Here is a 15,359-nt window from a genome sequence, read left to right as displayed (position 1 = left end):
TTTCTTCAAACAAAATTACCAGTAGGATCATTTGATACTGTCCTAATAGTGACTTTATCTGGGACACTGTTGGCAATTCACTTTCACCTGATCCAGTCTCACCATTAAGTCAATTGGTAACGTTCCACTTTTCAGGGTGCTTTAATAGAACACATAATTATATAACTCCTAGATATATTAAGGTAATGCAGTTCTCTCAATTTGCAGGGATGGGGAGGGATGATAGAAAATGTTTTCCTAGCATAGCTAAGGTTAATATTCGTTTTAAAGAAAAGCAATCTGGGGACATGGTGGTCTTCCCGATCTAGCCCCGCTGCAGGTGGTGCAGACTGCACTGCATGTTCCAGGCTAACATATGGCTCAAAACCCTTCCTTTAAGAGGGAATTTCAAGGGAATTTCAGGGGGAAAGGGGAAGGGTTTACAGGAACAAGTATAAAGGACACATGGATAAAAACTAGGGGTGAGTGGAAATGGGAGGGAGGAAGGGAGGGTTGGGTGGGTGGGCTGGGATGGGAGTAAAAGATAGAAAATTGTACTGTAACAACAATTAAAATAAAATAAAAAAAACCCCTTCCTTTAAGGACAAAAAAAGAAGAAAAAGAAAACAATCTGAAAAAGAAACACATGAATTTACTTTCTTGTTCACAATAATAAAATTGTGTGTGTATTTTATGTTTAAATGGCTAAAAATACATATACACTATATTTCAATAAATCTATGGAAGGATAACTTTGTACACTTGGATCCATAGGTTTACTTTTCCCCTCATTACAAGGAGTATTTGTATGGTAATACTTCCAATTAAAATCATACTATTTATTAAAGTATCATAAATAAAAGTATTCATTAAAAAACACTTCCTAACATACAGTTCTTCATACATAATTATGTTTATCTGATCGAGCACCACGTATGCATGCAGCACAGTGCCCAGTGCTGTCCACATAAATGTGTGTACATCCTGATACACAGTATCAAGGAGTTTCTGGGGGTGAGGAAGACCCACCTACCCAATGGACTAAAGGGAGGGATATTCAAAAAGAACAAAAGAGGATGAGATTTCTAAAGTAGTCAAGAGAAATAAAGGGGAAAAAAGACATCGAAAAGTCCAAAAGATGGGATAGAGTAAATTTCAGAAAAATGGACAATCAAAAAATACTTATTGAGGTCCTGGCCGGATAGCTCAGGTGTTGAGAGCACCATCCCAACACACCAAGGATGTGGATTTGATCCCTGGTCAGGGCACATACAAGAATCAACCAATGAATGCACAAATAAGTGGAACAACAAATCAATCAATCTCAATCTTGATCTCAGTCAATTTCTCTTTCTCTCTCTCAGTCAATATTTGTTGAGCACTTAAAATGAACTAGACATAAGATACAAAAATTGAATTAAGAGGCATTCCCATTCAAGGAGCTCATCATCTAGTTGAAGTGAAAGAAAATACAAAAGAAATAATAAAGTTGTTTCTAAATTTACTATTGGTAATTAACCAATTCAGTAAACACACACAGTCCTTAATTAAAAAAACAGACAGTAAGATAGACATAGGATTAAATGGTGGAGCCCACAGACTCATCCCTCATTCTTTCATGTGGCTGTATTTTTCATTAAAACTTACATAACTAACCATATGCCAGAAATGTGTCAAACATTATGTTAAACAAACTCATAAGCACACATTATGTGTACCCACATTCAGACATTAGGCTACATCTAAGTTATTTAAAAATGATTCTAAGTGATTTTGCATTGTAAAAATTGTCACACAAACCAAACTTATTAGCTAAGATATATCAGCTGAGATAAAAGTTTTCTATTAATCTTCATGGTGAATAGTAGCATGTATATAGTTTCTAATAACCTTTATATCAAAAATTACAAGTGATTTTGGAGATACAGTCTCCAGTTATTTGTGACATCTTTTAAGAATTCATCAACATCCTTTGAGATAACACATATTCAGGATGTTTGGGGGAAAATTCTTAATTACACATCAATTTTTCTATAATTTAATTTTATATGTCCATTGTTTTTTTTTGCATTTAAAATATCACACTCAAGCTTCAAGGGCTTTAAAAAGGAAATCAAGAGTTAGCCAGTGATAAACTCTCAGTAAAGGCAGCGGCACAGCTAAACACGGCTTGCCTCCTTGCATAACCACATCAAAATTACAACTAAACTATAGAACAACCATCACTCAGAAGAGAAGACTAAAAACTATGGAATTAAAGAACCATGTCCATCCAGACTGGTAAGAGGGGCAGAGATGTACAATGGGCTTGTCCTACATCCACATGGGATGGATAAAAACTTGGGATGGAAATCTCAGGAGTGAGGAGTCCCAGTTCCAGACTAGGAACTCCAGCCCTGGGTTCCAGTGCCAGGAAGACAAGTTCCCATAACTTCTGGCTGCAACAACTAGCAGGGACTGAGTTGGTGGTAGAAACTTCTGGAGTCCCAAGCAGTTCCCTTTAAGGACCCACAGACAGACTTATTCAGACTCACTCCCTCTTAGCACCAGCACCAGGGTAGCCACTTGAGAGGCACCATTGGCACACGGGGAGGAACTGAAGTGTCTGACATTAAGGTGAAAGCTGGGGGACAGCTTTCTACCAGACAGAAATGCAGGTACAGGCTATTGTCCTCTTTGGAAACCCTCCTACACAGAGCCACAGAGCCAGCAGGTGGGTACCATATCTGAGATGCCATCAACCTGGCTAACACTACCCCACTCAGGAGATGCCCAGAGACCCAGTCCCATCCAACTTCCCTTGGTGGGGTGGGTCCACCAAACTGTTTTTCCATATGAATGGCAGGTGTTACCTCATCCTTCACAACTTTCTACATTTCTCAAACAAGCAAGATCCCCTCAGGGAGCTCCTAGACCCAGTACCTCTTGCTAAGTGTCACCAGACCTGGCACTAGCAGAAGCCAGCCTAGATTCACAGCTTGGCTTCTTTGGGGAAATGCAAAGCCCAGCACAAGTAGCAGTCGTCTCAGATTGCTTTATAGCTCAGGTAGGGTAGCCCCAGGCAAAACACAGGTAGTGGCTGACCTTGGCCTGCACGACCTGGGTAATCTCAGAGCCAGCACACCCAATGGACAGCTACAGACCACAACAGAGCCCCAGCACTCTGATCCCACACAGCTGACACTCCACGCAGGGCGGAGGTTGGTGGTCAGTGGTTATAGCCAGTCCTTGCAGCTGACTGGCCTGAGTAAGTCCCTCACATTGATCTGCCAATAGCAACCAAGGCTCAATGACAAAAGGAGGGTGTAACTCAGCCCACATGAAGGACATACCTTGAGTACCCAGCTTGGGTGACAGGGGAGACTGTGCCACTGGACCCTAAGGGACATCTACTACATTAGGCCACACTACCAAAACACGGAGTCAAAGTAGCTCTACCTAATACATAGAAACAAAGACAGGGAGGCTGCCAAAATGAGGATACAAAGAAATATTTCCCAAAGAACAGATCAAAACTCTAGATAAAGACTTAACAAAATGTAGATACGAAATCTATCAGATGCAGAGTTCAAAACACTGGTTATGGAAATGCTCAAGGAATTTAGTGAGGACTTCGACAGCATAAAAAAGATCCAGACATAAATGAAGTATACACTAATTAAAATAAAGAACATTTTACAGGGAAACAAGAGTAGAAGGAATGAAGCCAAGAATCAAATCAATGATTTGGAACATAAGGAAGCAAAAAACAACGAATCAGAACAAAAGAAGAAAAAAGAATTTAAAAAATGAGGATAATGTAAACAGCCTCTGGGACAAGTTCAAGTGTTCCAACATTTGCATCATAGGGGTGCCAGAAGGAGAAGAGAAGGCGCAAGAAATTGGAAATCGATTTGAAAAAATAATGAAAGAAAACTTCCCTAATTGGTGAAGGAAATAGACATGCCAGTCCAGGAAGGACAGAGTCCCAAACAAAACGGATGCAAAGAGGCCCACTCCAAGACACATCATAATTAAAATGCCAAAGGTTAAAGATCAAGAGACAATCTTAAAAGAAGCATGAAAAAAGCTGTTAGTTGCCTACAGGGGCACCTCCATAAGACTGCCAGCTGATTCTGAAAATAAACTTTACAGGCTAGAAGGGATTGGAAAGAAATAGTCAAAGTCATGAAAAGCAGGGACCTACAGCCAAGACTGCTTTACCCAGCAAAGATATTTAGACTCAAAGGGCAGATAAAGAGCTTCCCAGACAAGAAAAAACTAAAGGAGTTCATCATCACCAAATCATTATTATATGAAATGTTAAAGGAGCAAACTAAGCAAACAAGAACAGAGAGAGAATCTTGGATATGGAGAGTATTCTGATGGTTGCTAGATGGGAGGGGGTGTGGGGGTATGGGTAAAGAAGTGAGGGGATTAAGAAGTACAAATAGGTAGTTACAGAATAGCCATGGGGATGTAAAGTACAGTATAGTAAATGGAGTAGCCAAAGAACCTATGCATGACCCGTGGACATGAACAATGGTGTGGGGATTGCCTGAGGGAGTGGAGTGCCTGGGTGGAGGGAGGTAAAGGGAGAAAAATCAGGAAAACTGCAATAGGAAAATCAATAAAATTAAAAAAAAAGATTTAGCCACACATGAATACAAACACACTTACACACAAAATCGATGGTTGGCTAAAGAGATGGTAAGGTAATTATATTAGGGGTCAAACAGCTTAAGCTTATTCACTCATTACTAGACATGTAATCACATAGCTGCTCTGGTTTCTAAAGAGCCCTGTATCCAAATCACCAAGATTTTAAAAACATATGTCAAGACTCTAGAAAAATGTCTGTCCTATTACTTTGTCTCACCGATTTTCTCTTTGTTATCAGTTAAATTTATTTCACAACAAAATTACGTGAGTGTCAGAATGTCTTCCTGGATTTTAAAACATCATTAATCTCCTGAGCTATGGTGAGGGTGTTAGGCCTGAGATACCTACATTTTATTTTAATAAAAGTTAGTGTCAATGAAATAGACTGGCTGTCTCTACTTTTTAAATCTGCTAAGACCTATATTTTCCAAAGTCAGAACTAAAATTTTCACAGGATCCTTGGAATATTACAAAAAAAAAAGTTTTCACAGCAAAATTTGAGAGAAAGGTACACAATTCTCAATATCCCGGCAGTATACTTTCCATTTTCTCACTCCTGTTTTAAAGTCTAACACCATTTGCTAGAGCAAGCTCACAAATGTTGTTAACCATTTCATCACCAATAAGGCCTCGAAACTCAGCAAACAAAACACCGGTGCTGGGAAAACACCTCTAGGAAGCACTGTGTGTGCATATGCATGTTCTCAGCCTCTGCATCATTCATCCAGTAAATCTGTATTGGGAACTTAAACTCCAAACCCTGTGTTAGGCACTGGGAGTTAGAAAAACAAGAGAGACACAAGTTGGTGTTTGTGGTCTAATAGGACCATATTTAGGCCACATGTAAAATAGTAGATAAAGAATACTACTGGTGACTGATAATGAACGTTTTGTCAGTTAACCCAGTAGCTCCTAGCTTACTACACAGTTGCATCTTAAAAGTACATTTGTAGGGGTGTAATAACATCAATATCCAGGTATGATATTATACTGTAGTTTTGCAAATTATTACATTGGTGGAAACTGGACAAAGTGTGTAGGGGATATCTCTATATTTCTTACATCTGCAGGTAAAGACGTAATTATGTCAACAAAGAATACATTTTGAGCCTTTAACTTAGATAAAAAAACAACTTTTCATGCACTGCCACAAACAGAAGTTGTGTCTAAGATCAGCCCATAGTATTTTTTATGTAATTTATAACACTCTTAGTATTAAATACAAATCTAAATGGCTCAGGTCCTCATTCTATTTAGTAGGATGACAGCAGCAGTTTCCTACAGTCAATCTATTAATGTCTTCCAACTCATAATTTAATTAAAAATATGATTATATCATCTCTTAGATTAAAATCTCAATGGTTTCCAAACCCTATATATAAAGCTTCTCAAGATGTGGCTCTTGCCTACCTTTCTAACCTTTAATGTCTGCCACCAGCCCAGAATATGATTTCTCTCTCATTTCCAAACCCTGCACAACTGTTTCCTCTGCCTGGAATGCCTTGCCCACTATCCGCATGGCAAATGCCTGCTTGTTCTTTACTCTTCATGACTCCTGTTTTCTCTTCTCAAAGACCTTCCCATCCCCTAGCAGAGCAAAGCCCTTCCTCCCCATCTGCCTGCTCTTAGGGGTCCTTATGCATGCTTTAGCAATGCACAAGGGGACTCATGTCTCACCCGTTTTAAAACTCTGGAAGGCACACTAGCAGCCATATTTCCTTTTATTTCCTCAACACCATCCACAGTACCTAGCATTTGGAAAGCACTCCAGTGTTTGTTGGAAGAATGGCACTGATGACCCTCAATGAGGTTCTGAGTCCATGAGCCTAAATTGCAAGTGGTAGGCTATTTCTCTGACAGAATTTAGTCAGAAAAAAAGAAAGAAGGAATATTGGTTTTATTTTAAAAAGAAGAGTTGAAAAGTAGTGTATGGAACAATTACTGAAAAAAGGTTGTTTGGGAGGCTGTCATGCACATAATGTATAAAATGAACAGTAAAGAAAACAAAGTACATCTTCTATACTACTCAACTGAGAAATTATTCTTAAGTATAAGTTATAGCAAACAACAAAGGGAAAGAAAGCCAAGGCAACGGTAGTCACATTATTTCCTGGCATTCTACCCAGCAGAGGTTCCTGTATGTATGTTAATATAGATGTAACTCTACATATGGAAGAAATGAGATAGATTTAGATCTGTCAAGATAAAATCATCCATAAGCTACATTAAGTGGGAAAAAGCAAGTACAGAACAATCAGTTCTCATTTGTATAAAAAAAAGAGGAGGAATGGAAGATAAAAACCTGTAAGCTTGAACAATAAAAAAATACCTGTAATAGTTCTAGTGAATCCCTAGAGGTAGTAAATAAGGCTTTGAGGTAAGAGGGAAATTTCACTGAATATTTCCTTTTAGCAATAATATTTACTATGAGCGTGTATCATGTTTTCATTTTTGAAAACCAGTAATAAAAAAAGTAACCCTAGATAAGGATGCTTGAAACACTTGGCATTTGTCACACTCAGAACCCATCCATGAGCTTGGAGACATCCAAGCCCCATGAAGAGGCCAAACATATATGCTCAAGTCAGCAGCCAGCACTGACTGTGGCCTGAGAGCAAGCCATCCACCCAAGACTGAAATGACTGGCACTACCTCCATCTGACTGCCACCACAGGAAAGGCCTTCAGTTAGAACTGCCCACTGAAGCCCAGTCAACTCCCAGGACTATCTGAGAAAATATTAAATTTTTGTTTAAAGCCACAGGAAAAAAATATAAAACTAGTTAGGATTTCTGTCTTAAAATGTCAGTTTGACCTCATGCATTGATTTCTATTCTGTCCTGGTAGCCCACTAAAATAACATTAAAAATTTTTTTAAGGTAAGAACCCACAGAGCAAGAAAACAGTAAAGAAAAAACCCACAAAGCAAAGAGCACTGCAGAAATGTCAAGGAAAACAGAGGAGAAATAGCTGCAGAACCTGGAAGCTGGAAAACAGATTGCCTAACTTTTAGCAGACCTAAGAAATCAGGGACAGCTACTAGTATTTTCCAGAGAAAACTGAGCAGAAAAGGCTCAGTGGAAGGCAAGGATGAGGCCTGGGCTTCTAAACTAGAGTATTAAATAAAAATCTATTAATAGCCCTGGATGGGGTGGCTTAGTGGGTTAAGTACTAGCCTGTGAACCCAAAGGTCACCAGTTCAATTCCTGGTCAGGGAACATGCCTGGGTCGCAGACTAGGTCCCAATTGGGAGCATGCAAGGAGCAACTGAGTGGTGTATCTCTGGCACACTGATGTTTCTTTCCCCCTCTTTCTCCCTCCCTTCCCCTCTTTCTAAAAATAAAAATAAGTTTGAAAAAAAATCTACTAAGTGGAGGCCCAGCCAGAGTAGTAAATTGTGAGTAGAATAAATGTATTTTTATATTTACCTTCTAATCACATTTCATAGTAAACCATTGGAGGCCATGCTTACAACAAAATGAGGGTATAAACCCAGAAATTGGAAGGCACAGGACAGAAGAAATGAGGAGGCCAAATGGTGAGGGCAGGTAAGCAGTAGGCCTGCAAGTAGCCAGTTCAAATAGGAACAGGACCACAGACGTCTCCAGAACAGAGGCGTCTAGGAAAAAAGAGAGAACTGATACGCTATCTGATTTGTGTGCACATTTGAAAAAGCTACCAACAGACATGAAACAGATCCAATGGAAAAATTAAGGACTGCTGCACAAAAATTTACAAATGTGGAGAAAAGGTGAAGCAGTTATTAAGTTCTAGAAAAATAATATGTTATAAAGGAAAGAAGATTTAATCACAAATGCTATATAGAAAGTGATATTTTAGGCACTTGTTTAATGATGCAAATCCAACTTTTAAAAAGCACATGTCTAAATCAATTTCTTAGAAGTTTTTATGATGAGGAACTTTAAATCTATCATTCCAACTTTATCCTAAGTATCTGATTCTTAACATAAAAATCATTAAAAAATGTGTCACAGCATACTATAAACAAAGATAATACATATATATACATATTGTGAATATATAATAAATCATGTCAGGAAAACCAAGTACCCTAACTAATTCTACATGAAAACTCTATTAACTAGGAACAAATAAAGCAATATAAATGTGAAAGTTTCTTTGGAAATTATACCTGGTTGTATCAATCTACATATTTATAGAAGTTTCTTTACTACAATTTGCTAAGACAGCTTTCAAATGTATGGAATGACTATTAAAAATGTATTTTTTAAAACCACCATTGCAGAATAATTGCTATTTAAGACTCTAATGAAAATGAATAGCTTTTTACTTGGGAAAATTAAAAAAAGAAGCTGGATTAAAATGTAACAAATATAAGATGTTATGAATTTAAATAACATAAATAAAAATAAACATGTAAAATATATTAGCTGCATTACCAGCACAAAGTATTTTCCTTAACTTACCTGCCAGATAGAGGGCAAATGATATGAATCTATGGTAGCGAATGAGGAACTGAAGTTGCTCTTCTCTTTGAACAAATGTAGCAAAATAATCAGCTACAGTCTCTCCATAGAAAAAGTAGTTTACACAAAGTAGAAAGTACCTGTAATTTAAAAATGATGAATTTTTTAAGTATTTGATGCTTTCCCCCCTCAAATACCTTAAAACTATACACTTTGATGATGATACAAAGATCAAAACCAAAATCAGAAGACTGGTTCAGGATATATTCCACCAAATGCTTTTCACTTAATTTAAAAATTATCTGTCAACAAAAGTTTACTGAATACGGTTCATGCCTTGACTTAGCTCAAAATCTAATGCCAGAGACAGATAATTAAAAAACTATATAGAAAATATTTTCTCTCACTCTCTTAACTACTCACTGCTCTAGTGCTTTTTCATAGTAGAGATCCTAAGCCAAATTCCCACCTGCCCTGCACACATTGACATCTTTCTCCTCTCCTCAGTGTCCCAGATGGACTCCCTCCTCCGAGCTCTGGCTTATCTCTTCCCCCAGGGAAAGGTTGGAACCACGAGATTTTGTTGATGGGAGTGCGTGTGAGCCTGGAAAAAAGGCTGAGGAACACTGTCCTAGAGTTCCTAGGTGTGTCCTTTGAAGGGCAGACTCCTAGGTAGCCAGGAGAGCAAAAGAGGAAAGGGATGCTTCCCTCGAATCTCACGGCTAGAATCAGGTCCTACTGTTCTCAAAGTAGAGTTAAGTATTTTTACTTGTACCAGCTGTGCTACCATTTTTCTATTCTCCCACACTGGAAACTATCTCTGACTCCTCTGTAAGGCTATCTGGGCCTACTCTAACCCACCAGTACAACTTCTTGCCGTCTGTTGCCTAATGAATACCTTCTGCTCAGGGGGGCCAGGAATATCTCACCAAGTGGGGCACATGCCTCCTCAGTCCCATGCCTAGAGTGTGATGACGGCTGCTTCCCCAACTAGAACGCTCCTCTATCAAAAGCTTGCTTTTACTTTAAGTGACAGGGTTTCTCTCATCTTCTTTCTCCATGAAGCCTTCTACAATCACTGGAGCCTATCCTGACCTACCCTTTTCCCCTACATTTACAATCAGTCCTGAATGGTTTCACACTTAATTATTCTCCAACTAATTAATCTACCTAACATTTCCCGTATACTTTGCCACTCATGAAAATCAGCTATTACCAAAAATCAAGAAACTGTTTTTTACTATTCCGAACAAAAACAATCAGTAATTTGTTTTAAAAAACACTGGCCCCTCTGGCTGATACCAATCAAGGAACTATATTCAAATGCATGGCTAATTAGGTTAATCATGAACTGTCATATCATCATGTTTCCTGGTCAAGTTCTTGATAACTAAGGATTATCCTTGAAAAGTATGTAAAATATATAAAAGTTTAAATATTAAAACCATTACATATTTTATTTTACTAATTTTTACATGCATTTGTGCACATGCAATATGTCATGGGCAGGTAACTCAGCCAGCACTGTTTACAAGGGTGCCTCTACACTGCCCCCATCAGAGCCCTCCTCTCTCCCATCTACTCTCGTATCACCAGTCATGGGGCCAAGGGCCTGGAGAGGAGACTGAACCAGGCAACAGAGGTGGGGTCACCCCTCCTTCCACTGCTCCCCTCTCCCACCCTGGGCCTATGACGGCTGTGGAGACAGTGGGCCCGACTGCAGAAGGAAGTCCAAACATTCAGCTTGGACTTCTTCTTCCTGAATAAACCACTGATCGTTCAAAAAATAAACAAAAACACTGCCTTGGCCAGTGTGCCACAGTTACTTGGGAGTCATCCCGCAAACCTAATTCCCAGCAAATCCCTCTGGGAATTGCTGGTTCGATTCCCAGTCAGGGCACGTGCCTGGGGTGTAGTTGAGGGTGTGTGAGAGGCAATCAATGGATTTTTCTCTCTCACATCAATGTTTTCCTCCCTCTCTCTATCCCTCCCTTGACCCCTCTCTAAAATCAATAAGCATGTCCTAGGATGAGGATAAAATAAAAAACAACTATTTTTATATCTCATCTTTCATTCTTTGTAGAGATATTTAATTTTGTGTGTGGTTTCATGTCAACTGAAGGAGGGAAGCAAAACATCACACAATTGTAACATTTTACAAAATTAAACTTTTGTTAAAATTTTAACTACAAAGGATGTAAAATGTGTCCAATATAAGAGGATTTTTTTTTTTACTGGACAGAAATGGTGTATATGTTCAATATAAACTGGCTATCTCTATAAAAAGCGAAAGATGAGATATAAAAATAGTTGTGTTGGAATGGAGAGTTGAAAGTGATTTTCTGCTTATCAAAATTCAGTTGCATTTTTTAATTAATCTTTCTCCAAAATCAATCTATAAGGTCAACTACATGAACACTCTTTGATCAGATGCCACTCTTATAAACTTTAGAAAAGAGTCACATTTCATACCTGAAAGTCTTAAGTTACTTACCAGCTTAGTGTTCTAAACCACGGTAGGTCATAAGAATGATAGACTCTGTAACCAATAGTGATAATTTCATGGAAGCATTTCACTTGGATGCCTAGAACCTGAAGACAAGAGAAAGCACTGACATGCATTCCTCAAAGCTTACATTTGTGCTTAACTGTTTAGTAGGTAGCTTATTGTATGTGTTTTAGCCTATCCATTTTTGATTATTCTAAATGTCTGTAGCAAAAATTCAATATTCAACATCCCTGAACTCAAGTGATGCCCCACGGGGGTAAGCAAAACAAGTTTTATTGAGAGACCCTTCCTGGGGCCGGATGTGCAGGGTGGTTCAAGGTTGAGGGGTATCATCTGCTTGGTCACAGGTAACTAGGCTTTATCACTCATTACAACTTTGTTTCTTAAGGTTGTCCATCTCAAGATGGACAATCTTTTTGTCCATTTTGTTTCTTGAGCTACCCGAGGAAAACAATCATATGTGAAAGTTTTCCTGATTATATTCATGATGAACCATACACTCTGGAATACTTGCCAAGGATAAAGGTACTGTCAGGAAAAATGGCTGACACACTTACCCATTCATCCAGGGGCTTGGCATGGTCATTTCACTCTTCCAGCTGGGCTGACTCTCCCATAGCCAGCCACACACATCTCTGATCACCAGGCATTGCTACCTTGGCAAATTATGAGCAGCTTTGTACATTTGCAGCCACTCTGGCCAATTAATCATGTCTATGCTGTTCTATTTGCACAATTTTAAATATACACACCTACTAAATCAGTTTATATTTATGAGTCCCTTGTTTTGATGGTCTATTTAGTAGTCCTTCAAACTGCTGGATCCACCAATCTGGGTAAAGGTAGTCCTGAAAATGTAGCAGCATACACAATGCTTGGCTTAAATCGATTCCAAGACTCAGAGTGAATGGTAAGTGGAAGGCTTATTTTCGTGAACTAAGATTAAATCTTTGTGAATATAGCAGACTAACTCTTTTAAACTTTTAAGAGTACAGAGCACACCAAAGGGCTTTTTGAATAGTCCTGAAGCTAAGAATGGGTTTTATATCTTTTAAGAGTTAAAAACAAACAAACAGGCTCTGGATGGTATGGCTCAGTGTGTTGAGTACCAGCCTGTGACCAAAAGGGTTGCAAGTTTGATTCCCAGTCAGTGCACATGCCTGGGTTGTGGGTCAGGTCCCCAGTAGGGGGCATGCAAGAGGCAACCACATATTGATGTTTCCCTTCTTTCTCCCTCCCTTCCCCTTTCTCTAAAAATAAATAAATATTTTTAACAATTAAAAAAAATTTAAACAAAAAAAATCAAAGATTATGTGACAGAGACATCTGTACCTTTTTTTGGTCTTTCTTGTATGTAGTTTCTTAAAGCCTAAAATATTACTATCTGGTCCTTTACAGAACAAGTTTACCAAACTCTGCCCAAGAACATACTTTGAGATTTCTTATATGATCTCCACAAATTAGCATCCCCACACTTACTGTTCAGAATATTTCCCCCACTATACCTACTACATGTTCAACCACATACATAAAAAAGTCATTGTGTCCCATCAGCCACACGGTAAGAAATTATTATACTGAACTACTATAAATAGTTATTTTAAGGAAAAAGCCATAAATGTGTTATAAAGACAAGAGGAAATTTAAATACTGTCCTTCAAATAAACTTTGTACATAACACCAAAATAATTTTTAAACAAAATAATCACAGACAACTTTAGATGTTAAGATAAAATAGCAAAGCCATGCTGTTTATAGAAATAAGGACTATTAAAACATTAAACACACTGATGCAATTTCTATGAATACATTTGCTCAAAAACCATTAGCTCTATATGTGGTATTTCACGGAGAGGAAAAAAAGTATTTTTAATAGCACATACATATATTTATATGATTGTCAACTATAGCGTACAAGTAGAATTGACATAGAACTGCTAGCAAAACAGAAAAGAGGACTCAGACACTAGAGTTAAAATCCTTAAAATATATGTATGTCTTCCAGGGCTGGGTGAATACACAGAAACCGACACTCCACGCCGTCAATACTGGTAGCAATGCATATTAATAGAACTCTGTTGGCCCAGTTAATGTGTTAAGAGCCTTAAAAACAACAACTATTACATAGGTGCCTATTCTGCTAGTTACTGACAATTCACAGAAATAATATAGGACATCTGTTCTCAGAGAGGCATTGTCTGTCCGGGAGGATACACACAACTATACAGTAACACCATGTGGCAACAGGCACATGGGTATAAATGAGCACAGGCAAACAAAAAACTGTGGAAGGGGGTGGGGATAGGCCCCAGCTGGGGCCCACAGGGAGGATCAGAATTCTGTTTTTAGGAGTGGACGAGGCATGTGGTTCAGAGTTGCTGGCACACTCAGGTGGGGTAAGAAGTGGAGAGAGACAAACCTAGTCACAGAATCAGGAAATAGCACAAAAGAGTTTGTGCTGATTGTGAAAGGACATGATTAGACGTGAGTGTATGGGGAGCATAGAAGCGGAAAGAACTGACTGGAGAGGCAAGGCCCCAGCGTCTGGAGGAATGTGGACAAACATCTTACTGGAACAGTGGCAGTAGGGTGGAGTACAAGAATAGGAGACATTGAGGAAAAAGAACCAACAGGCTTTGGTGGTTGAGGAAATTGGGGACCTAAAGGAGAGAGAGGAGCACAGAATAACACTAGGAACAGCTTGGTAAATAGATTTATGCAGAATGGCTATGGTTGGAATAGAAGTTCAGGTCTGCATATATTGAGTCTGAACTATGTATGGTACCTGAAGGTTATCCAAATGAAAGTGCCTATTTTCAGCCCTGGCTGGTGTGGATCAGTGGATTGAGCACTGGCCTGTGAACCAAAGGGTTGCTGGTTCTATTCCCTGTCAGGGTACATGCCTGGGTTGCAGGGCAGGTCCCCAGTTAGGGGCATGTGTGCATGAGAGGCAACGACACATTGAAGTTTCTCTCCTTCTCTTTTTCCCTCCCTTCCCATCTGTCTAAAAATAAATAAATAAAATCTTTTAAAAAGTACCTGTTTTCATTTTGGGGGAATCTATTCAAAGAAAATTATACTGCATATGAAAAGGTTTTACATTCTAATATGTTTAGGATAGTGTTAGTCACAATAAAGAAACACCAGCACATAACCTGAATATCTAAAAATAACACAATGGTTTAAATAACTTATGAGGGCTCCACTCCATTGAGCAGATTAATGTACTAAAGCTGATGGTTGTAAAAACTGTAGAATAACACAAAATATTTGATACAACACATAGTTTACAAAGCAGGATACAAAATTTTAGTCACATTATGACTACAACCATGGTTTCTAAAACACAAAAGAAAAAAGGATTAAAAGAGGCATATCAAATGGCAGTATTAATTGGGTTTTGGTGGTTAATGATTGGGTTGGATGATTTTTAAAAATTATCTACTTTCCAAAGTAAGCTTAATATACTTTTATACTATTGCAATGGGGAAAAATTTAAATATACTATTAAAAAGTAATTTATATAATATACATTAAAATAATTATTACAGGAATTTCTAAGAAGGTGTGGGGGAGGGATTTCTACAATATCTTCTCTATCTGCACATCTGCTTTAAATCGAAATATGATTTAATAACTCCGTCATTTAGAAACTGTGATTCTAAGCTGTGAATGCAATAATCAAAGTGCTGTAAACAGAAGTCTGAAGGTAAAAAGTTCACTTTAAGGAACATGAGTATGAGTTCCATCTTAAAATAGTAGCTATCATTTCCTAGAAGTAAG

At 38.3% G+C, this 15,359-nt stretch overlaps 1 protein-coding gene across 1 annotated transcript in view; it reads right to left on the bottom strand.

Moving 5' to 3' along the window:
- CDS1 (CDP-diacylglycerol synthase 1) overlaps positions 1–15,359 on the bottom strand; it is a 65,996-nt gene that overhangs the window by 21,289 nt on the left and 29,348 nt on the right. The window contains exons 4-5 of the mRNA XM_045820314.1: positions 11,562–11,659; positions 9,068–9,207 (exon numbers count right to left, since the gene is read on the bottom strand). Coding sequence (XP_045676270.1) covers positions 9,068–9,207; positions 11,562–11,659 — 238 coding nt within the window. The remainder of the gene's footprint in view (positions 1–9,067; positions 9,208–11,561; positions 11,660–15,359) is intronic.

This window comes from Phyllostomus hastatus, unplaced genomic scaffold, assembly GCF_019186645.2.
Source record: "Phyllostomus hastatus isolate PE091 unplaced genomic scaffold, TTU_PhHast_1.1 phas_scaffold_39, whole genome shotgun sequence".
In the NCBI taxonomy this organism is placed as follows: Eukaryota; Metazoa; Chordata; class Mammalia; order Chiroptera; family Phyllostomidae; genus Phyllostomus; species Phyllostomus hastatus.
The sequence above is the reverse complement of the archived record's forward strand: the minus strand, read 5'-3'. Positions and strand labels throughout refer to the sequence as shown.